The sequence below is a fragment of the Dermacentor andersoni genome, chromosome 7 (genome assembly GCF_023375885.2).
Source record: "Dermacentor andersoni chromosome 7, qqDerAnde1_hic_scaffold, whole genome shotgun sequence".
NCBI lineage: Eukaryota > Metazoa > Arthropoda > Arachnida > Ixodida > Ixodidae > Dermacentor > Dermacentor andersoni.
The window spans coordinates 116,658,992-116,684,234 of record NC_092820.1 but is presented as its reverse complement, the minus strand read 5'-3'; the positions used below and the strand labels follow the sequence as shown (position 1 = coordinate 116,684,234).

At 44.7% G+C, this 25,243-nt stretch overlaps 1 protein-coding gene across 1 annotated transcript; it reads left to right on the top strand.

Moving 5' to 3' along the window:
- The first annotated feature begins 2,261 nt into the window (after positions 1 to 2,261).
- LOC126533953 (uncharacterized) lies at positions 2,262 to 24,580 on the top strand. The gene is made up of 7 exons (XM_050181164.3): positions 2,262 to 2,403; positions 7,103 to 7,288; positions 7,934 to 8,071; positions 14,015 to 14,149; positions 17,795 to 17,974; positions 18,618 to 18,800; positions 24,420 to 24,580. Exons 1-7 carry the CDS (start codon positions 2,340 to 2,342, stop codon positions 24,452 to 24,454), a joined length of 921 nt encoding a protein of 306 aa, XP_050037121.2. The 5' UTR covers positions 2,262 to 2,339; the 3' UTR covers positions 24,455 to 24,580.
- The last annotated feature ends 663 nt before the right edge of the window (positions 24,581 to 25,243 follow it).

Below are 25,243 nucleotides of genomic sequence, written 5' to 3'. Positions count from 1 at the left end.
CCCATGCATACCACAGCGCAGCAGCGCCAGATTTCCCTCTAGGTAATGTAGTGAGAAACTCTATGATCCATCCATCCTTCTGTTCTCGTATTCTCCCCTCGCGATAGCTAGCGCTTTTAGATGCCGGCGTTGAGACGCTGCGCCTCTGGTCGTAGCCTCCGTGATAACGGACAATGGCAGGCGCTGCACGGTGTTCCGAACGCGTTGGTTGAGGAGCGCTCGAAGTACCGGTTGGCTTCCGCGTACGGGTATGGCACGGTGGTAAGGTAGAACCCCCCTCCCCCCTAAGAGAGTGCAATATAATGCCGCAAATTACCACCACTCAATGCATGCTTAACGTATTTTTCAATAGTAAGTGGGGTTGGTTCCTCATATTTTTTTGTATTCAATAATAGCCAACATTTCACTAGCGTATCTAGGCATATGCGTATCAGAGTTTGTGTTTCCTAACGTTAGCTTAAATAGTATGAAGGACGCTTAATGATTTTTATGTTCCAATTTCTGTGCTGCCGTGGGCCATGTTGCTAATAAATCTGTAGACGAAATTTGCAGACAGACTGGAGCCAGCACGGAGACCCCGGCGCTTTTCTCGTTTGCTTGCTTCGCCGCTTCACACAAGCACCGCCGATTTCACGAGCTGGGCGGTTACGCTTGCATGTAACAGTCCACAACAAAAGTTGGCAGGACGCTTAAACTTTCGCTTTAGCGGCATCTTCGGCTGGCCATTTGGAAGCGCTCTAAACGCTTTCGCGAGCGATGTTCTCTTGGCTGGTCAAAAGAGGGTACCCGCCTTGCGTTTCGCTGGTACTTTTCGATCACTAGCGCCTCTTACTCTTCACAATCACACTCTCTTATTTCATTCTTCGAGCGTCTAAGACGCTCCTAGCCCGGTCATCGGAGCAGTCGTCGACATTGAAGCGTTTCCCGCAACGTCATCAGAGCCGAGCGTCGCCGCTGTTGGCGATGGTCCACTGTAACCTAGACAACCTAGGCCACTGCATGCGGACGTCTCGACGAACGCTTGTCCCACGGGTGCGTCTGATGGTTTTACCAGCTACACCGGGAGCTTTGGATAGACGAAACATCGGACGTTGACGGTATCGTGGTTATGCGTCTCTCATTTACTACTCCCAGAGCAAGTCACATGTTCGGCTAGCGCGCTTGTCCTCTCTCTGTGAACTCGTGGGATGCCGGATCTGCCCGATTCTGCTTCGGCGGATGGAGGCGACCAGTCAAAGGTACCATAATAGTGGAACGCGGTTACATTCAAAGATTCCTGATTGCTTCTCACGCTTCCCGGCAACTGTAGCTTTTCAACCGTAATGTTTAACCGGAAACGCTGGTGGCGAGTGCTATGCACGAAGGCAAGATTTGTAGCAGAAGCGCGCCCCCTTGCGTGGGTCGTTATGAGACGCAGGCAAGCGCCATCTGGAGGTGTAGCAAGAAACCGGACGCACGGCTCTGTGGCCTGCACGATTTGCGCGCGCAATTTTTGTTATTAGCGAGCTAACAACAAAAAGTCGGCCCACGTAAGAGGCTGCGCTTCTACTAGAAAGTTTGCCGTCGTGCATAGATTGCACAGCCAGCGTTTTCCGGTAAACAATACGCTTACATTGGCTGCAGTTGCCCAGAAGCGTGAGAAGTGGTCAAGGACCTTTGAATTCTACTGCGTTCCACTCTGAAAGGCGAAGTTTCAGTGTCTTCCAATTTTTCGATCTATTTTGACTTAAAAAAATTCTAATGCTCTCGGGAGGGGTAGCCCAGGAAGATGGCACACAACTTAGAACAATAGGAGACGTGCACTGGAATCAACATTTGCTTTAGCGTGATGCGTGCGGCGAAGTTCTGACCGTGGTCATGCACGTTGCAAGAAGGAATAGTGCACCTTCTTTCTCGCTCGACAGTGGCCACTCAAGTCACGCGCTGTTCGCTGTGCCTCTAGATGAGCTGGGAGTTTGATGACGCGAGATTAAATCTTGGTACTGAATTTTTTTCCCTCACTGCGTATGTTCTCAATGCTTGTTCAAGGTCTACTTTTCGATAACATCTTTCGATTTTCTAAGTTTGTATGCTACTCAAGCGCCCGAATTCATGACAAGAAAGACTTCTTGAAATGATGAATGTCTCTTTCATTCTTTATTAAATGGAACAGCGCATTATTCGTTCTATTGTCATGGTTGCATCTGGTGAGACAATGTCTCAAGTTCTTTGTTCAGGGTTTCGTAACGACTGTACGAACTTTTCAAGTGTATATTGGCACACTGTACTAGAACACATGAAGTTGACAGTATACTGAGGTTGCTCCTGTTGAAAGAGATGCGAAAGACCATTGGGCAGCGATGAGGACCTTCTTCGTTCCTTTCCTCACATACTACATTATCGTTCGCTTTGTACCGTGCGATGGTAAGTTATAACGATAACTATAGATGTAAACTATTTTTATGACATTTGAACTGTACGACAACTTAATTATTTTTGACGTTAATCGCCTCACAGTTATTCCCATTTTAATCGTACGTGCATCATGGTGCAACATACTTTTGCGCATGAAAATTATACTCGGAAATACGTCACCAAAAATGTGGCTACGTTCGTATTTTGCAACACATTAATACTCACTTTAAAAGGGGGGCATGTGCAAATGACTGTGCTGGATAGTTGGCGAGGAAAACATGCACGCCTCAATGGCTCTTTTTGAAAAAAAAAATACTAGGTATTCCCGTCAGCGACGCCGTAACAAACCGCTCGCATTCTTCAAGCATTCTAGATTAAATTTCGGATAATACTTTTAAGCAAACTTAGTTGACGTAAGCAATGGTAAGCGTGTTGTGAATAGCTCGTATCCGGTTTTCTTCTCGAGCTACAGGACCGCGTCAAATGCGCATTTCCTATGAAAGTCACACCACCTGGCCAGCTAAATCCACTATTTTATTGGTCAACTGAAGAGTCCGTCCTGACGAATTGTGGCTGCGGGAAACTGGCATGACGATTGTGCTCATATCTGGGATGTACGAAAGTATTTCTTCCTCACCAAGTAGATGAAACGTGTCAAGTTGCCTATATCGCAAATCAGTAGATATGTGTAGAGTAACTTCTTCCTTCGCCATGACATCACTTTTCGGTGGTGCTAAGTTCAATTAACAACCTATGACCACCACCACAGCCTGCCTGGAAAGCTATCCTTAGCTCTCATTGCAACCTATAAGAAAAAAATCGCTATTTGAATCTGTGCAGTTTTCTTAGAGTTGTCTTCGTCGGTATGTAAAAGGTGCTTGTGGACGTCTCAGTGCTGTGTTCACAAGGGCATGCTCATACCTAAACCACTCATGCTTTCCAGCGATTCCTCTCATCGCATCTCAGCTTTCTTGTAGCTTGGCGATTTTTTTAAAGTAATTGTGCATTTCTGTTCCTGCAGACGTATGCGCAAACCCATTCTTTTCTTTCAGATTGGAATGAGGAAACCAAAGCAACTATGCGTGTCCAAACAAACTCATTTCTTGTTCAGGAAAAAAATGTTGACGCATAATCAAGTTGACGCACTTATAAGAATGCAGCTGAAAAGAAAAATGTCCTGTGGTGTTATAAAGCACTGCATAGAATACGACGGAGCATCGCTGTACCACCTTCCTCTGTTCCGCGCATTCACTGCCTATCTGCGGCACCTGCCACGGACCGTCTGATTCGCTCTTGTCACTGGCTTCACAGTGACATTCTTGTGACTGTTCTTAGCTGCGCACCGCACGTGACCTCGTGATGGAATCTTTGCATGGCTGTCGCAGGCAACTCATGCTGGCTCTACTGCAAAATGTTTATATCTGCATTTCTGCGGCCTCCGAAAGCTGTTTCACCGGGTGTCAGGAGTTTGTGCACGGATTTAGGTGAAGGAAGAGTGTGACAAAGAAGAAGAGAAGTGATCCTCGAGACGTGCAAAAGTTGAACTCGAAACTCCCGGCTCGAGACCGTAGGAATGAGGAAGAGGAAGAAGAAAGCGTTAGTATGGTGAGCTGCCAGTGGGTGACTTGGCTATGTTTAGTGAGGAAAGTTCTCCAGCCGCCCTATGGAGACGACATTCGGTGGCGCAGAAGTCCCGGCCCAGAGATTGGTCCATCGAAAACGCACTGGCCTGCCTTCGCCCAAGAGTGCTGCGACCGTGCACCGCGTACCCGGGCATGTCGCCACTACAATCCCTTCCCCACGCTGCGCAAAGAAATACAGTTCAAGCTTGACCAGATCGTCATTCACAAGCGCCGCCTTGTGCAACGCTGGTAACCCATACAGCAAACCCTGTCTTAGGCTACGGTGGCCACCTATTTGTCGGGACCCGTCTTATACCATGATAGCCAGCTGTTCACCTGACCTATCCTGCACCACGGTGAATCCTCCGAGCCATGGCAACTGAACAAGGCCGTCACGGTCTGGAATAATTTTGAAGTAGTAATGTATATACTGTCTAGTTCTCAGTGTTATCAAAGCGCGTGCCCTGTTTCTTAAAATATGTTTCATTTGATGCTTGTTTTTCCATGATAAGAGAGAGAGAGAGAGAGAGAATGAAGAGGAAAGGCAGGGAGGTTAACCAGATATGAGTCTCCGGTTTGCTACCCTACACTGGGGATGGGGGATAGGGGTTAGAAAGATGACAGAGAGGAAAACGCAGAAAAAAAGGAAAAAAACAACACGCACACATGAGGCACACACGCACAAAAGGCGTTCCAGTTAAAGTCGTTCACACAGGCCGGTAGATCGCAAAAAGCGCAATAGCGCTTGCACGGCCTTCTTCTGTGACGGTAGGTCCTTTCGATGTTGTAGAATTCTTTTTTCGGATAGCGCTTGGTCGTCCAGTTGGTCAAGTTTGTGGCGAAGGCATGCCCTCTGTGTACTGTACTGCGGGCAGGCACACAAAATATGGCCAATTGATTCTTCATGGCTGCAGTGGTCACTGGTTGGGCTGTCGGTCATTCCTATGATAAGTGTTTGTTTTAAGCATGCAACGTGTATCTGTCTGCAGTCTGCCTAAGTTCATTACAATTGGCGAGCCTTCCAGGAATTTCTTTCTGTCGGTCATGAATTTTTGTACCTTAGGAATGGTTAGGGACATCATTATTTCTGCGGGTAGAGCGCAGAAGCTCAGCAAGGAGCAAAGTCTTAAACAAATAGAGGATGAGAGAATTCGTGTGCGAGATACACAAATCGCAAAACGGGTAGCAGTCCAGAAAGCTCCTGCAAAGAGAAACCAGGCTCAAGCTAATGCAATTGATCGAAGTGGTAGGCACCTTTGCCTGCTGCAGCAGCATGGCAGGAGGGAGGAATCAAAACAGAGAAGCGTAATGCAGGGCCTTCGTGACGTTAAACAAGAGAAGCCTGCGATAATGCCACGTTGCAGTGACTGCAGTGACAGTGAATATCATAGTAGCAAAACTCTCAGTCACAAAAATGACTCCTGGGGGCGAAATGCGAAAACACCCGCGTACTTAGATTTAGGTGCACGTTAAAGAACCCCAGGTTGTAGAAATTTCCGGAGTCCTCCACTACGGCGTGCCTCATAATCAGAAAGTGGTTTTGGCACGTAAAACCCCATAATTTTTTTAAAAATGACTCCTTATTGGGTTAACCTATGGTCACAATAATAGGCTATAGTCAAAGTACAACGATAACTTCAAGCACAGCCGGTGATCTTCGAAAATCTAATCAGCGGGTCAAGTGCGTCGGCTATTATATAACTCGTTGAAGGTTCCAGCATAATCACTGGTGCCCGCGTGCCTTCCGGAGCGCACTACAGACTTCACCTTATGCATGCAGTCAGATTACACAAGCTTTGGTCACAACAGACAACGGATAGAACAATCGATAACATTACAAAAGCTTCCCATACTCGCAGTTGCAACGTGAGCCCAGCGATAACGTTTAGTATTTCTTGGTCGGTGAAAGGCAGTCACCTGAGGAAGATAAACAAGCACACATGTAAACATGTCAGTTGTTGTGGCGCCAAGGTAACAATGATGGAAATATCACCTGACTACTGCATCATGACCTACATAACGAGCGAGTAGAACAGACTAGGTACAAAATATGTTTCTGTGAGCAGCGAGTTGACTGAATATGGTCAAAGCAAATCCGGAGAACATGATTTTCAATAACACAGAAAGTGACTCACGAAGGCATGAAGGCAGAACAAATACCATCAACTTCCTTTAACAGATGCGGCGTCGGCGCGAATGCGTAACATATGCTCCACCTTGACAGGGATGCCGCCGCCACCTCGGAGCGCTGAAACGAAGTACAGCATCATGACACTAGCAAGCGCAGTCTGTGACCGCTTCGGCAGCCTCAGCCCAGCCGAGGTTCTAATGGCGTGTAGCCTGGTATAGACGGTGCAGGCCTTCTGCTGAGGTGACGGCCCAGTTTCCACAGATGGGTTGACTTTCGCGGCCGATCAGGCTGTGACGCCTCGTCGCCTACGAAGTGCAGCTTCAACATTCATCAGCAGAGCTTACGCGCCGCCTGCTTCCTTGCTTGCGATGGCACCAAAGAAAAGTGCTGCGCCAAGCGACGTCGGGCCACGACGGGCAACAAGGCAACGACGTCGACGGGCGAATCTCGCTTGGGTCTGGCGAGAGACACGCCAGCGCGAAGAAGAACGCATTCGCAGGTTCGCGAAGCACGCTGCGAACTCTTCCACTCACATTCCTGAGGCTGAGTGCGTCGCGACTCAACTGGCTCTCTAAGGCACTACGGAGCCCGACCAAAATGCTCGTAACTTCACCTTTGGCGCAAAATGAACAATCTCTTTTGAAGTTTAAATTCGGTTCACCGGTTAAATTCATCACGGTTTATCTTTGTTCATTGCTGATATGTTCTCGTGTTTCTTTTTTTATTATGGGCGAGATTTAATTTAGTGCGTTAGAAAGTTGACAGGCAAGCCTCAGTCAGCTCCATCACAGAACACACAAGTTTATGGAACAACGCTGGCTACCAGATTGCGTACGAGTGCCCAACAATCTAGACTGAAAAGGAATTTTTCAAATCAATTTACCACTGAGTAAACATTGCTCTGTAAAAATATTGCTTCCGTAAAAAAAAAAAACGATTTCCTTTTTTGTTCCAGGTAAAGCAGCGGCATCGAGCCGAGGCTGCTTAGCGATGCCAAAAGAGGGTGATGATTGCGAAAGTCCAATCGATCACTGGTATTATAGTAGAACTGAAGGAAAATGTATGAATTTTATGTACGGAGATTGTCCAGAGAGTGGAAATAATTTTGACACCGAGCAAGAATGCACCGATGCTTGCAAAAGTAAGCCCAGTTTCAATTGCTTGTGTGGCTTTGGTGTGGGGGGCGTTATTTCTTACACACAAAAACAGTACCGTACAAAATTTGTACTGTACTGTTTTTTTTCTATTTCTTCTGATTTCTTTTGAATTTCCTGCCCAGTCATCTCAAGAGGTGAACCGGAGGTGCTGCGCAAGAAACATAAGTGTCACTCCATACTCATGCAACTGAAAGCCATTGCTGTAAATCTTTCAAACCCCTTCGGGCGGTGTGCCTTTGCAATAAATAAACAGTGAGACTGGTTGGGAGCGAGAATATTTGCTTATTGAGCGCACAGGCACGTCAACAGAACAATTGATAAAATGGGAAGAATTAATTTTTTTTTTATTAGCATTACAAAATAGTGTCATGCGGTTCACGGTAGAATGACCGATTGGTGCGCAGACGTTTTGTTGCAGAATCAGTGCCGCGCAAAACTAGACGCCAGACTAACTGATGCTTGTTGCATGATGATTTACCGCTTCGTGTCGTCCCTTTCTTCAAGTCTAGCGTTTTGCTTGTGGTAACTTCCCAAAATCATGAATAACCAAGTGGCCTACACCCGCACTCTGCTGTGTTATATTGACGCACTTGTTAGGGTAAGCTTACTGCTTGACACCTGGCATGCAGACGCAGGAGCAGGGCAACCTGCGGGGAAGCCCGACGGTGGGCCTGTTAAGGGCCACGCAGGGCGACCCAGGCCGTCGCGACCACGTGGTTCAAGCGAAGAAAACGACGGTGGAAGTTCCAGGCGTCCCGGAAGACATGGTGAGGGTCAAAAGGGATTAATAATATTAATTGAGAGATGTGAAGCTACCCGAGTCTCAGTCGCATAGCCTCTGTAAAAATTGTGCGAAGAACAATAGCTTACAATGTTCAGTCTTTCAGGGCCCTTGTTACGAGGTAATAAACAATGAATTGGTGGTAGTCATAGCATTGGTCATTAGAATAGTTTCTCTTAAAAGGAGAGCACTAATGCCGTGAGCTTTACTCGTGCTCTTGTGTTCAACTGAGAAGTTGAACAATACCCCCCTCACCCCCTCATCCAAATGAGGGGGTGAGGGGGGTATAGACGTGTGCATGGCCTCGCGGTGCACAGAAAGGCGTTGACCTGTTGGTACCACTGATTTTATCTTTGCTAGGAAGTTGGGTAGAATTTATGGACCTGACGTACTGCAGCTTCTCACTGACCGCCTTCGACCTTGGAAGATTTCAAATTTTAACTTAGTGACAGTGGCTAGAAGTAGTAATGAGGAGTATATTGGCAACTGCACTAGCTTGGATCCACTTTAATATACTGTGAAAATCGGACAGGTAACAGTTCCACTTGCGCAAGCCTATTGCGTTGAATGGAAAGACAAGCGATAGTTTATTGACGTTCAATTATGCGAGCCATCATAATATCTGAACCGTGTGCACGTTTGAATAGAAGAGCATCATAAGCATTATATGAAGAAGATGTAAGGTTACCTACGACTATAAATGCTAACTACTTATGTAAGGATACAGATAATATTTCTGTGCGAAACGCTGTGCATATCCATCCCTGACCTGTGTTGAACAGAAATAAGAAAGCGTTTGTTTCAAGCATGTATTGCTCTAAGAACCCTGAATTAAGGCTTTGCTGAAGTAAGCAAGGCCATATTGCTATTGATATGATTGTACACGGACCTTGTTTGGCTTCTAAATAACTTTATTGCATGTTCTAGAGGATCCTATGGATAAGGGCGCGAATGGCTGCCAAGGAAAAATTATTTCTCCCTTGACGAATGTTCCATAAGTCGCAGCACACTGCATGCCCCAAAAGCCGCCTTTCAGAGGAAAATGCAAAGCTTTTTCTAGGTTGGCTTTAGGAGACTAATGAACAGAGGCTATTAATATCTTTTCTGCGCAGAGTCGAGTCTATGCGAATGTGCTTACAAACACGGTATTATAAAGATACACGCTTGCATTGGAGGACCTTAGCGATCGTGTGCTGGTATGATGCATCTGGGGAGAACTGGCACACAACGGACGCTACATTGCGACAGCGAGGAAATATAATCACAATTTCAACTTAAAGGCAAAACAGTGATAGCCATATCAATTATTAGGCAACTACCCGAATATTTCTGTGTAGTTTTAGTGGCCATATAAGTTGCAGCAAACGTTAAATCGCAATAAATATACAAGCACGGCCTCACGCGCGCAGAGGAAACAAGAACACATATCACTCTATCGCGAACACTGGCTCGCTCTACGTGGGTACGATGAAGGGCCTGGGGAGCCAACACATCTTGCTGCATCACGCTTCAACACGCGCCCCGAAAATTCAGCTTACGCGATCTCGAGCACTAAGTGCATGGAAGAAGGCAGCATAGTAAAGCCATCAGCGATTCCTTCGCACCCATCGTTCACACCCGCCGCAGATTTCATGCCAAGCAGAGAGCATCAGCCACCTACGCGGTGAAGGAAACACACAGCCTTGCGCAGGCACGGACGTGCTAGAGGAAAAACACCTGCACTCAACCCCTTCCCATAGCATACAGGGTGCCAGGCGCAATACGGAACCATGGCGCGATAAACTTTGTACGGAACCCACCGGCGATGGTGATGCCGACGGCTGCGGCAACAAAGTTGTGCCAGGAGTGTATATATAATTATTATTTATTTATTTTATTTAGCGATACTCTCAACCCCCTTGCGAGGGTCCTTACAGAGAGGGTTATGAAAAAATATAAAAGAAAAGAACATGTGGAATAATCACAAACACAGAATACATCGAAATTAAGCAGCCCACTCGCACAGATAGTCATCCAGAGTTCGTTTGAATTGACAAGAGTTCCGTATGTTCCAGTACACACATCCGTAACTTGTTCCACATTTAAATTACGTTGGGGAAGAAGGAGTACCTGAATGTATCTCTGTCAGTGGTATCAGCTGTGATAGATCGATTATTGTTAGTTATGGAGCTCTGCTTGCCAGGAGCCAGTATGTATGTTTCCTTCCTAATATTTATTTGGCTTTGGAGTATTTGGAATAATAATTTCAATCGACTGTTCTGTCTACGCGTTTCTAGCAGGTCCAGTTTAGAAAAACGGAGCATATAGGGAGCATATAAAGCGCACCGCGTACTTCTGAATTTTCTCTAGTTGTTTCTTCAAATAACTTTGGTGAGGGCTCCATACCTCTGACGCGTACTCAATATGTGACCTTACAAAAGTTTTGTAAGCGGTGAGTTGTACATCGCATGTAGCACCCCCAATGTTTTTCGCAGGAAAAATAACCTTCCGTATGCCTTTTAACAAAGATTATTTATACGTATGCTCCACGATAAGTTTTCTGTTATCGTTATTCCCAGGTATTTAATATGACTAGTATTCATCACACACTTGTCACCAATAGAATATGTAAACAAAAGGCGGCCCCTTTTTTGTGTGGTAATATGTGTACATGTTGATTTACAATAACTTATTCCCATAGTCCATTTGTTGCACCATCCGCTTAACGCCTTTAGACAGTTATCAAGTTTAAGTTGGTTTGCTTGGCAATAAAAATAACTACGATTCTGAGCGTCTTGCTGCAATCAACGCCTAAGTATGTGCGCGGGGTAGAACTACGTTGTCACATGTGCCAGAGCAGGTGTGGCCTTATAGCAACGTAATAGTAGCGTAGGTTTCATGATGCACTACGGACGACCACATTCGCCGGCAAAGGGTAAGGAGTTTCTTCTTGCACGCGTGAGATATATATTGAAAAATGGTAAATTTATTTTCTCTGTCTTACGCTGGCGTTCTCAAGTTACACAATGTTTGATTAGATAAGCTTTTCTCGTCGATAGAGGTCTAAGCGCCCGCGGTGGTCATCTATGCGCTGCTGCTGCGTCTCGCGTGTAACATTGCTAATGCGTGTTTAATTTCTCGCACAGGTACACTATGACGTCGTGCATGAGCTCATTCCCGTAGTTTCCCCTAGCGTCTTTTCTAGGTTGGCAAAACGTGCTGTGAATGCTGTGAAAGCAAAGAAGTGCCCCCAAAGACTAGTTATTTACTACAATATCTCCACTCCAACATCTCCGTGAATAATTTACTAAATCGGCAGTTTGTTACGCAGGCTAGCTAAACAAATATCTTCACAAATATGCCAGTCAAACTCTTAACAGACTTTTCCCCTTCCGTCATAGCGGCCATGGAAGGGCGATCTATTTTGCTAGCAGATTGAAAATGCTGATGCAAGCGGACAATCGGAAATGGTGAAATACTCTGCCAGGCCAGTCCAACTACGCGTGTTCTGTTATTGACCAGTTTGGGCATGCACACAGGCTTTTGCTGCCTTTCTTATACGTGCAAGGTCACCACATTTCACGTGCGTCTGAGCCACTATGCCAGACATTTCAGTAATTCGACTTGTAACTCAAGTGATCCTCTGATAATATATCTACAATGAAACCCATAAACTTTGTGCTCTACTATTTTTTCAACCTTCTTCTGATTTATTTGGGATTTCATCGCCGGTCGTCTTGGTGATTTCTGATTGATACTAATGATTCGACAAACTTCAGTAACTCAAATATTTATTAAATTGATGCTCTCATATCATATCTATAATTAAACCAATGATTAAAGCAATACTGTACTAGCTTCTTCTGCTTAATTTTGAATTTGCTGCCCGGTCGTCTCAGGAGGTGAACCGGCTGTTCTGAGCAAAAAAGGAGAGTGTCACTCGATGCTCGGGGCACTAAAACATCGGAGTAAATATTTCAGACCCCTTTGGGTGGTGTGCGGTTGCAATAAATAAACAGTATGACAGGTTGGAAGGGAGAATATTTGCTTATTGATTACACTGGCAAGTAAACATCGCAGCCGATAAAATGGAAAGAATTATTTTAAGCAGGAGAGCTGTTTAAGCTTTATTTTCGCTGTTGAGCGTTACCAGAAAACTCAGCCCAGCTGTGCGCTGCCTCGCGTCGCCTTGCGACCAACTGCGAGAGCTCCGAGCAACGTAATCTCCACGCACACCACGTGCATAGGGTAGAGTCTTGACGTCACAGGCGACGAGTAAAAGCTTGGAACAGCTGGCGCTATGATGCACCACTCGCCTCCTCTACTCTGTGCGTACGTACTGCTGCCACGGAGACATCGAAGAAAGTCCAGACGCCCGACGATAAGCGGCTTACCAGGAAGGGCGCCACACTGTCAAGCAAGATGCATCGCTGCCTAGCTAATCCGGGACACCGCGTTGAAGCTGCGTCTCAGAAGAGGCGACGCCAGTCCGGAATCCCGAGTTTTAGTCCATAGAACGCGATAGTCGGCAACTTAACGCTCGACGTCACCGAGAAAGCGATCCCGGCCTGCGAAAGCTCGAAAACATCAAGCATCAAACCCGCCGAGACAAATAACTTGGAAAAACCTAACATAACCTCCTGAAACCTAGAAACAACTTAGCGAAGCTTACCAACAACTTGGCCAAGCCTAGTGTAACCTCGTAAAACCTACAAGCAATGGCCATATAATGGAATATTATTCCAATATGCTTTTATTCCCATCTCCTGACGTCAAATTCGCGTAAGCGCCGACGCAAGCATCGGGCGGTGACTCGAAGGGTTGTATAAACAGACCAATCCAACGCTCTTCTCCTTTATAGGAAGTAACTTTTGTTTGCTTTCAAAAGGAATAACGTTGCCTACACTGAGCGGCTTGCCTGATTTAATTGGCTGACAAGAAGCGAACAGCACGCTCAAGTGGAGAGGTATTCGATGGGCTGAGCCAGTGCACTGAAATTCGATAAGCAAATGAAGAGGGTATTGCGAGCGTGTGCGATTGGTCCGCTTTCCTTTACATAGGTTGTGGTGGATGAACGAAAATCGAGATGGCACGCAACGAAAGGGTAAGAATGCCGCTAAAACGAATCCCCAGTAAAGAAGCGTTGGCAGAGCGATGTCGTAAACGTGCCGAAAATGCTTCAACACGCTGTACGGCTACGCAAAAAGTTTTATTGTACGCAAATAAACCCATGCTCTCCAGAAGGTGTGAGTAGCCAGTGCCTGAGCGATCCGCGGCAGCTACCTCTTATTCCTTTCGGAACAGGGCAGCTTGCGGCTATTCAGAAAATAATTCAGTTTTCTTCGGCATATTAATAAATTTTTAACGCGTGCGCGTCATTTTGACGCGGTTTGCTTTCGCGGTTTTGTGACATCGCGCGACAGGCAGCTGAAGTAGGTACACTCTGAAAACTTTGGACCAATTGCCGAGGTCTAATGGTGAAAAGGCGTTGAATCAGAAATTACTATTTTTCTTTTGTTGGATCCGATCATGCACAATCAGTGTGTGCACGTCGTATCAGTGGGGAGCTGTCGCGGTTTTCGTGACGTCGCGTGACAGACAGGTGAAGTGGGGATGGTCCAAAGACGTTTTCGACCAATCGCGGAGGGCTGATTGCAGAATTGGAATAGAAAGGTTTGGAACAGCTTTACGTTATAGTGCCCCAACTTAGGCAAGCCACGTAAAAGTTTGGTGATCACAAGCTCCGCTGTTGACTCCAACCTTGCACCACTAGCGCAAGTTGCTCACGTTTCTTTATTCGCATTACAAAATGGGGCCAAAAGCTTCCCGTTAGAATGATCGATTGGTGTGCAGACTTTTTGCCGCAGAATCAGTGCCTCGCGACCCTAGACGCCAGGCTAAATGATGCACTTGTCAGGGTAGTGTTCACTGTTTAACACTCGGTATGCAGATGCAGGAGCAGGACATCATAAGGGCCCCGGCAGTAGGCCTGGTAAGGGCCACCGAAGACGCCCCAGACCACCGCGGCCTCGTGGTTCAAGCGAGGAAGACGACGGGGGAAATTCCAGGCGTCCCGGAAGAAAAGGTGAGGGTCGAAAGAGATGAGTAATGTTGAGAGATGTGAAGCTGCCCGAGACTCAATTGCATAGCCTGTGTAAAAATCATGGGATGAAAAATGGCATGCAGTGTTGTCTTTCAGGGCCTTTGTTACCAGGTAATAAACGAGGGATAAGTGGTAGTCATAGCATTGGTCATTAGAATAGGTTCTCTTAAAAGAACAGCACTAATGCGGTGAGCCGCACTCATGCTCTTGTGTTTAATTGAGAAGTTCTTACGAATAAGACATTCAAGCAGGGGGGTGGGGGGGGGGGAGGGTTCAAGTGTGTGGATGGCCTCATGGTGAAGAGAACGGCAGTGAACTTCTGGTATCAGTGATTTTATCTTTCCTAGGGAGTTCGGCAGAATGTACGGGCTTGACGTATTGCAGCTTCGCTCTGAGCACCTTCGACGTTGGAAGATTTTCAATCTTAACTGAGTAACAGTGGGTACGAAGTAGTTATGACGAGTGTATTTGCCACCGAAGAATCATGGATCCATTTTAAGATATTGCAAAAACTGAACTGGTAAGAGTTCCACTTGCGCAAGCCTGTTGCAGAGTCGCATGGAAAGACATCAGATTATTTATTGACTTCCAATTATGCGCGCCATCATAATATCTGAACCCAGTGCACGTTTGTGTATAATAGCACCGAAGGCAATATATTGTCACGTGGTAGTGGCGGTGAAGAAAACAGCAATACGGTGGAATACAAAACTAGCTTTTATTGGGCGAACCTGTGCCCACAAAAACAGGCTACACTTATAGCACAACGATAGCGGCGAACACGGTCGGCGATCGTCGAAAATCTGATCAGCAAGTCAAGTGCGTCGGTTTTTAAAGAACAGTCGTCGAATGTTCCAGACTAATCGTTCGGACCCGCGTGCCTTCCACAAAGTTCTACACCATTCGCGTCACGCGATGAAATCTGATAACACAAGGTTCGGCGACAACAGACAGCCGGATAGAAGCATCGATAACCTTCCAGAAACTTCGGATGCATGCAGGCGCGTCCCGCGCTGCGCTATTACATTTGTTTGGTGGCGAGACGTGGTTGCCCGATAAAGATAAGTACACGTGTCAATATGAATAATTGTCAGGGTTACCTGTGACAATATATGCCAAGTATTTATGTAAGGATAGAGAAAATATTTCCCTGTAAAATACGGTGGATATTCATGGTTTGCCTGCGTTGAACATAAATTGAGTTAGTATTTTTAGTTTTTATTGCTCTAAAACGCCTTAATTAAGGCATTGTGGAAGTAAGCAAGGCCATATTGTTATTGATATGACTGCACATACAGTTTCTTTGGCTTCTAAATATGCGCATAAGACACTACAGGAAAAATCTCGAATGTCAGGAAAAAAAGAAAAAGATATTTACACATGGCGAACAATACATAATTGGTGGCAAACTATGTTCCTTAAGCAGTCTGCCAGAGGAAAATTCGAAGCTTCTTCCGGGAGCGCATTAATCAGGAAACAAATCAACAATATCACAGAGGCTATGAATATCTTACCTTTTTGCGCGCCGCGCCCATGCGAATTCGTTTACATGCAGGGTATTATTAAGATAAACGTTCGTATTTGTGCACCTTTGCGGTTGTTGCTGGTATGACGCATCTGGAGACAACGCGTGTAACACCGACACTACACTGCGACAGCGAGAAAAGATCATCACAGTTTCATCCGAAAGGCCCAGCACTGATAGCCATATCAAGTTGTTCAGGAGCTACCCGAATAAACATCCACAGTTTTGGTGCCCACAGATGTTCCAGTAAACATTCGATTACAAATTAAATTAATCAGCACGGCGTCAAGCATGCAGCGGACAACATGAACAGATATCACTTCGTGACCTCGAACACTCGCTCGCTTTACGTTGGCATGATGAAGGCCGTGGCCTGGGAGCGAACACATCTTGCTGCGTCTCGCTTTAACATGCCCCCGAAACTTGAACTTACGCGATCTCGAGCACTAGGCTTGCAAGGAGGCAGCACAGAAAAGCCATCAGCGATTCCTTTTCACCGATCGTTCGCACCCGCCGCAACTTTCCTGCCAGGTAGAGATAACGAGTCACCTACGCGGTGAACATAACACACAGTCTTGCGCAGGCACTGACGTGCTAGAGGAAAAAACACGCACTCCACCCCCTCCCACAGCATACAGCGTGCATGGCGCAATACCGAACCATGGCGCCTTGGAATTTGTACGGAAACCCACGACGATGGAGATGACGATGGCTAGAGCAAAAATTGTGCCAGGAGTGTATACAGAATTGTTATGGCAATAAAAATACCTACAATTGGGCCTGTTCTGTTGCAGTTAACGCCTAAGTATGTAAGCGTGGTAGAACTACGTTGTCACATGTGCCAGACCAGCTGTGAGCCTCACAGCACCGTAATAGTAGCGTAGATTTGATGATGTACTGCGGACAACCACACTCGCCGGCAAAGTATGAGGCGTTTCTTCGTGTACGCGTAAGATATACATTTAAAAAGATAAATTTACTCGCTCTGCCTTACTTAGCTGTTTTAAACTTCCACACTCTTTGATTTAATAAGCTTTTCTCGTCGATAGAGGACTAAGCGCCTGCAGTGGTCATCTATGTGCAGCTGCTGCGTCTAGTGTGTAAAATTGCTAATGGGGGATTTATTTTTTGCTGAGGTACACAATGACGTCGCACATCAGCTCCTTCCCGTAGTTTCCCTGAGCGTCTTTACTAGGTGGACAAAACGTGCTGTGAAGCCATAGAGATACCTCTAAAGACTAGTTAATTAGAAGACTCTCCCAACTGTAATATCTCCTTGAATAATTTAGCAAATCGGCCGTTTCTTACGCAGGCCAGCTAAAAAAAAAGATCTGCACAAATGTGCCGTGTGAATGATTTTTCCCCTGCCTTCATAGCGGCCATATTTGTGCGGCCTGTTTTGCTAACAGATTGAAAATGGTGGTGCAAGCGGATAACACGAAATAGTGAAATACTCTGCCAGAGTAATCCAACTGCACGCGTTCTCTTGTTGACCAGTTTGCGCATGCACACAGGCTTTTGCGGCCTTTTTTATACATGCAGATCGGCCCATTTCGCCTGCGTCGGAGCCCCCTGCCCTCCCCCCCCCCCCCCCCGGGAATCAAAACAATAGCCCTGTGCTAACATTCCTGCCGCTGCAATTCTATCTTCACTAAAGCGGTTTACACAGAAAAGCATTTTCTCCCATTATGTTGTATTTGTGAGCGCACGTCGCATTTTTTAAATCAATCAGGATATATGGTAAAATATCTACATATTTAGGGTCGATTCTTAGTTTGTCTTAACCAGACATAGCTGTTACAGTAAGATTAAATCTTATCCGAATGTTCTATTACATAGGGCTGAAACCTAAACGGTTTCACCACCTCACTAAACAGACGGATGGCAGTCAAATAAACATTTAAGCGCTTCGAAATATTACATTTGCCGCGGACAGGTATCACATTCCGCTTGTAGTATTAACGGAACACAGCGGATTGCACTCTCTTGTCGCAATTACGCAAAACACATGCGCGTGAGGGTGTATTAAACGCGACGATCTCGTAATTTCAGGCATACTCAAGCCCAGTGCTTGCTATTCCCCGATTGGAACAAATGTGCAGGATCAGAAGAAGATGACACGAAGACCGGCAGGGTGCCTCCTAGACGACCCGGGGGCAACCGACGGCCATACAGGCCGAGCAGACCACACAACCCGAGACCGCCCATGCTGAAACCACCTAGGCCCACTGTACCAAAGCACGAAAGACCCACGGGAGGAACAAAACACCGGCCACGCCCACGTAAGTAAGATCCTCTATTCCTGTCAATAAACTCGTGTCCAAAACAACCAGACGCGACGGTTCAGCTAAGCACAAGAATGCAAGGCCGGTAGGGCTACCTATAGTTAAGCACCTATGCACGTGTAGGGTGCTTTCAAATGACTTTCAGTCGTGTACAAATGTGTCCATTATATGTTTTATATTTCTATTTATTTATTTTAGATACCCTTAATCGCCGAGACATTGCAGAGGGGAGTGGGTGACAACGTATAACCAAAGAAAAGAACACACTGAAACGTGCGGCGTTAACAGTAATAGCGACAAATTGTAAAAGTGAAATGAAATTTTAGAGAATGGTACTAAAACAAATATCATTAAAGTGAACGGAAATAAACACAGCATGTTATGCAGTACTAGTGGCAAAATATGAGCCTAAGAGAAATTTGTGAAAGGGACAGGAAAACAGGAAGAAAATATGGGCGAGGGTGTTCAGAAATGAGGACTCGTTTACATTTAAAAATGGCATCTCCGCAATTCATAACAGCTGGAGAGTAGATACGACGCGATAATTTAACAGCCCTGTACGCACACTCAATTACCGAATAACAGGTCTCGTGACACTGTGGGTGAATAAAAAGGAATAAAAAGCTTCTCAATTTTTTAGCCCTGCCACATCCGGGAAAAGGAAGCTGTGGAGCGAGACTAAAAAGAGGGAACTGCGAGGAAAATGCTGACATGTGGTTTAATGATGGAGACTTCATGACTTGCTCTCGAGTGCCAGCAGGAAGGTGCCCAACATTAGGATCTTTCTTCGAAAGCTGTGAGGACTGCATGCAGAAATGCCGCCGTAAGTCAGCACACATCTTTTTTTCATCGTGATTGCCGCATGTATCAATCTTTTCAATGAGACACTGAGGTACTATCGGGTGTGTTGGTAAATGAAACTGCTACATGTAGTATGCTTTTGTTTGTACATCTGTGGCTACCACAGAAGCAGCAGTGTTATGAGTGAACTGTTAGTCACGCAATACACGCCAAATGGATTAGGTCAGTAAACTAAAACCATGGAACACTTCCTATGGGGCGCTGCGAATGTGCCAAGAAATTTCTCCGACACCCTTGGATGTCATAAGAACCGCGTTGAGGCGAGAGACATTACTGGGGATTTATTGGCGTTCTAATACGAAATATCAATTGCGATTGACTCTTCACGGTTGGCATGTTAAACCTTAGAAATTATTCGTGTTGGCTTCGGTTTGCAGTGCAACTTGCTCTCACCGCATTATATTACCTTAATATTGCAGCTCGAAAATTGTGCATGTTTTAAATGTACAGAAATGGCCAAAAGTTTACGGGACGTTGTGTTCTCTAAAAAAGCAAAGGAAGATACAGTTTGTCACTCACTTACACTAGTAGAAGACCAAGTTTGTCCCACACACAAGCAAACGTAGCGTACTTGAAGTTCATACTGCGTGCCCTGCCTTGAAGTATTTCACCTTTCCTTTACATCAACAGTATTTATGTGCAAGGCTGGAAAAGAACTTGGGTCAACGATACTTTAATAACTGCCGAAATCATCCTTAGATTTCCAAAAACCGAAGTGAACGACGTAAGTGCCGTTGGAATTCGAAGATTCGCGCGAAGGACTCTTATAAATATGTAATGATACTGTATCTGGGAGTCATCGTAGTTGATTCGTCGCAAATCGCCATCCCCTCAAAGAAATGCCTACTTTCGCAAGGTCAAAAACTGCAGAGAAATCGGACGGTGTATCCCTTCAATAACACACAGTAACCCGAACACCAGTGAGACCATGTGAATTTGATGAAAGTAGCGCATTCTTTTACCACGATTCATTGGTGTATCCCTACTATAATACAAAGTAAACCGAAGACCAGGGAGACTATGTGAAATTGGCGAAAGTAGCGTGCTATTTTACTACGAAAGTATATTTTATTTTATTTTGCAGCTCACCTGGATTAAGAGATCATACTTTAAAGGGTTAAACCAATTTAGAAGAAAACAGTGGCGGCCATATATAACATAATTGAAACAGGCGGGGTTGGTTATTTTACGCCCAAGCAAGATACGTCTAGAAGCAAAATGAAGAGCCTGGAGATTACGTAATCGAAAGGAAATCTATCATTTTGTTCCAGTAAAATTACCCATAGGAAATACGTTAATAATTTTCGAAGTGAGGGCAATTATCTGCACCTTCGTTGCCGTAATACAACAGATATTACAACGTGCTTGAACAAAAGCACTTCCTACACTATCTCAATTGTGTTTGTGCGTACGTATTGCTGTATATATATTGATGAAAGTAATGCTGTGTATCGGTATGTATAATCGCCGACTATTGATGGCATTTATTATTTAGGCAAAGACTTAAATGACGCCTAACAAAAGGGATCAGTTTTTAAAATCTCTTTTGCGTTTCTCATCGACCTAGTATCATCTAGAAGTAGCCATTTACGGAGATATTGCGCAATCTTCATATATTATATAACTGCGAATATAGCATCGTGTATATTTCTTCGGAATAGGCAGCGAATGTAACTGCTGAATCTTTTTTTCTGCCTTTGACTGTCACCCTCTTTAACTCATGTTTTTATTTTTCTTGCAAGAAATTTTGGTAGCAGTTGATATCAACCGCGCTTTTGCAGCTACGATATCAATTCACGACAATATTTTATTGTGAGAGCAGTTAAGCACTCAGAACACGTTTGCATGAGTGTGAACAGCAGAAGGCCATAACTAATGACAAGAGAACTGGCAGTGCATACAAGAAGACCTACGAGACGCACAGCCGCGCCCTTCATCAAAGAAATTGGCCTGAAGGGAGAAACACGAACTTCAGTGGCTGTGTTTATCGTTGCGCATGAACATTTGGAACGGTATTTTGGCTATACGCGGGTCCGACTGACGCTGACGCGACATATGAGGGTGCGAAAGGACTTGCGGCACCCATAATTTTTTTTAACACGCCATGTAGGGCGTTAGTGCAGGAATAGCCCTGCCAAGAAAATTAAATTTCGATTGGAGCAATGATATTATTTCGCACTTTAATAACATAACAACATTTCAGATAAAAAGACCTGCGTTGTGAACGTTATACTTCATGACATATGTTTGCAGGTGGCCATTCTCAAAACTCTGTAGAATAGTTTGGTCACGAACGTAAGACCTGGTAGGAGGAACTTGGGTTTTCGAAAACTGAAACAATATAACCCGCATATACGGCATGGATAAGCACACGACATACATATACCTAGGTATATGCGGAACACCTCGGCAACGCCGATGGGGACGGTGACTACGAGTGCGAAAATTTGCTCGGAGCGTCCATACAATGCTCTCACAATAATAATAAAAAAAAAATTCGAGATATCAATCAAACATGTGTGCCAATCACGTTGATATTTCTTTTGATCCAACAAAGACAACAGTGGTGGGTAAATTGTGCAAGTTAATGCGCTCCAAACAGACTCTGAGAGACTCCGAGGTCGTTCAATGTATTCAGGTGGTCAGGGCGAGCAATACTGTGCAGACAGCGTTGACAACTTGAGCATCGCACAAAAGTTGCTCTCGAGAAGATGGAGATGCACTGGCGTACAATTACTGATAGAGCACGCTCATCAAAACAGCACAAAAGAGGGGTAGACGAGAATAAAGATGACCCTTGAAGCTTCCACATACCCACAATGGAGGATGAGGCGGTTAGCGAAGCATCGACGAGGGCACTGCGAACAACGATATCACAGCTGAAATGCCATGTAGATTTTAAATTGCACGCCCCACGACTCACAGCAATCTACTTCAAAATATAAGCCCCACACACCAGTCGGCAAACATCTTTCGATTTCTCAAATCTCGTGGGTTGCGCGGCGTAATATTGCGCGTCGCATCAACTGCAGCAATTTTATTGTGATAGCATCCATACGAACACTAGAAGCAAATTTTCGCCGTTGGTGTCAGTGTCACTGTGGAGCTTTTCGTATGCTAATGTATATGTATGCTATATGCTTATCGATCCCGTATTTCTGCATTACTTACATTCATAGACTATTCAAACACCAAAGTTGCTCTTAACAGGTCTTGTGTCATTCATTAAATTATTACTCAGAATATTGAGAAAGGCAGTCCCTAAACAAATTTTATAAATCCTCATGTTAGCAGCGAAATCATTTAATCTTAAATCTTATAAGAGTAGATTTAAAGGCCTAAAGACTATCAGTGCTCAAACCTGAAATTGTTGTAATTATGTTACGCCGCTTTTTACAGGCAATTTAGCGGCAACCATGCGATGCCATACGGCCCTATACGGCGTGTTAACCCTTTTAAGGGCGCCATAAAATTTGAAGCGCCGGCGTATGTCGGACCCGTCTATAGTTAGAGCAATGTCCAGGAAATTGTAGCGCAACGACCAATTTTGCTGTCGCCGTCAGTGCTTCGTCCTTTAGGCGAGATAGCCAATTTTGTCTTCCATCACTTGTCCTGACAATACGATGCAGCGATTCTCCAACCTTCCCCAACTTATCCAAGCACTGCGACATTTCGAATATGACGTCCCTTGAAGATATTGTTTCGTCCGGGTAGAATTATCGGCCGCCTGCAGAACAAAGACGACATATTGACCGTGAAAGCCACAAGCCTTCAACATAGTCATTGCCTGATTGCCGGCGGTCTAAGCATTACCTTGAAATAAAAGTAGACAATAATAAATGTGATGTTGCTTCCGCAGTTCAAGATGTGTTGGCAATAGGCTCGAATATCTGCCGAACAAGAGTTCCGCGTAAAAGTATAATATGCTTGGACTCAATGAAGGAGCCAAAAACAAACTTTAGGAGAAGGCATTGCGCATAACTCATGCCTGAAGGGACATTGGCGTGACTAATTACTGCGATGTGTCGCATTCATTCAGCCAGAACGACGCTAAGAAGCAATTGTCTCGCTGCATTCTGGCTAATTGGCTGTTAGTTGGAAATCATCTCATCTAAGAGGCAGCTGTAGAAATACACAAATTTCTGTGTTCTCTTGTTGGCAGGGCAGTCTAATATGCTTTGAATTGTCCGTTGTTCTAGAACATGGGCCTAAGTTCAACGTTCAGGGGCAACCCGCACCGAGGTTGGGACAATCTCTTTCTGATTTGCCGAGGTTAGGTGTAATGCATATCGGTTTAGGCATAAGCAAGGCTGAGGAAAAAAGAAAGATGCCTTTAGAGTGAAGCTTTGGCCACGGCGATAAAAATAATTGATATTTCTTTCGCATGGTTATTATAAAATAACTTGGGAGCGCAGATGCAAGCAACCACTTTTTGCAAGCCACGTTTTCATCCGTATGCTTGCTAATGGCCGTCAGTCGCATTTTGGCCTTAATTCTCTAAGATACGTCACAGACAAAAGACTGATTGTTACATTGACACATTACTTACTTACCACATCCATCACACGTGCTCTTAAAATGTGGCAAGAAAGGCAGTGCGTTTAAGTATCTGTATTTCTTTTGTCTCCTCTTCATTTGCACTGCACAAAATAGGTTTTCAAGAATCTGCAACAACGCAGACAAATACGTATCTTGCTCTTGTGATTTACTGGAATTTGTACTCTAAATAACATCTATTCAGGCATGTTCCTGAAGCGAGGTTGTATTGACGAGAAACCATATGTGGAAATTACCCTGCAAAACATCTTCGCCAGTATGGTTCTCGACTTTTGCATTTCCTAACTGAAATAGCTATACTACTGTAATATCAATATTCCAGAATTTTACAGAGCACCTTCCGGTTTAAAATAGCATTTCTATTGTTCGAAACTGGTGCCCGTTCAGGTTGTGGAGTGTAAGGGCAACTTCCTTATTGACGTGGGAAACGTAAATACTGGCATAGACGCAGCTGTTTACTGTTGACACGTTAATACCTACCTGGTTCCTCAAATTCGGCGTCGCGCGCTAGTATGAGATCGGTGAGAATCCGCAGCCCAAGGGTATTGCATGTTTTATTTTTATTTATTACTGTGTCATTTACCTATGTTTAATAAGCGGTGATAATAATGCCCGAAAGGGCTCTTGGTTTATATATTATTTAAGATATTTACTGACTGCAGGCCGTCATAGTTGAAGATGGTACATTGCCGGACAAATACAACAAGCAGTAATTATTCTGGCACGTACTTTTAAAGACTAAGCCTACCGACGACAAAGTAAGCTAATTTTGCCAATTTTCGAAAGTTGTTCCAGCAGTTAGGAATTCTAAGTTCACTTATATATTGCAAACTCATAAGAATGAAACGCACATACCTATCTCACACGGTCGCCTCCTAAGTGAACATGCCATTGTAAATATTTTTCTCTATATGGGGTCTCGTCAAACATATTAAATAGATTTTGTTTAAAGTAATAACACTGCTAAGTAATATGTGATTGTTAATTTTGTTTTTTTTTTCTCTGTAATACACAAAACTTATAGCACACCAGCGCCGCCAGTGCGAGTTCAAGACCTGATCATGCACTACACGACCATAAGAGACATGGAGGCGGTGCCCTGCTGCGTAGTTTGTTCATTCTGTGGAATGGTGAAAAAAAAAAACGAAGTTTGACATAAAGGCCACGTTATGAACAAAGTTGGAATGGCATGATATTTTGTGTTATTGGGTTCATTTGTCACGACACGATCGCCACAAATTAAAAGAAAGACATCAGGAGTCATTCCAACCTGGGAAGGTAGTTGGACAGCGAAGCTCTGAGATGACCACCACCTACGGTATGGCGACGAGACAAACAGTATGCTTCTGTAAACGTTCTTTGTGTCACTGTCATATACTGATTACTGTGGTATGCACTGTGATATGCTGCGACGCACGGCGCTATGAGCCAGTGCAACTTTTTCTTGCCTACGGGGACCTGAGTCATTGCTTCCGTGGGTATGAGCCAATGATGATCATAGTTTTCGACTTGTTGTTCTCCATGATGAAATTTTACTTGCTTAGGGGTATGAGCCATTTTATTTATTTATTTCACCACTCATCATCAGTACAGAAGGAGGTCCTGGAGTTACAAAAACTGTCAGGGGTACCTCCTATTAGAAATTTAACAATATAGAAATTAATACATTATGCCAACAGAGCAATGACTAATATCACATTACATGAATTTAGTGAAGTGAATAACCAAATACAAGAAATGTGCTTACAATATTTGAAGTTGAAATCAAACAAACAAATGAAATAGATCCTGCGTATCAGTAAATAAAAATGTAGTAATTGACACATTAAGGAAACATTGGAATGGCAT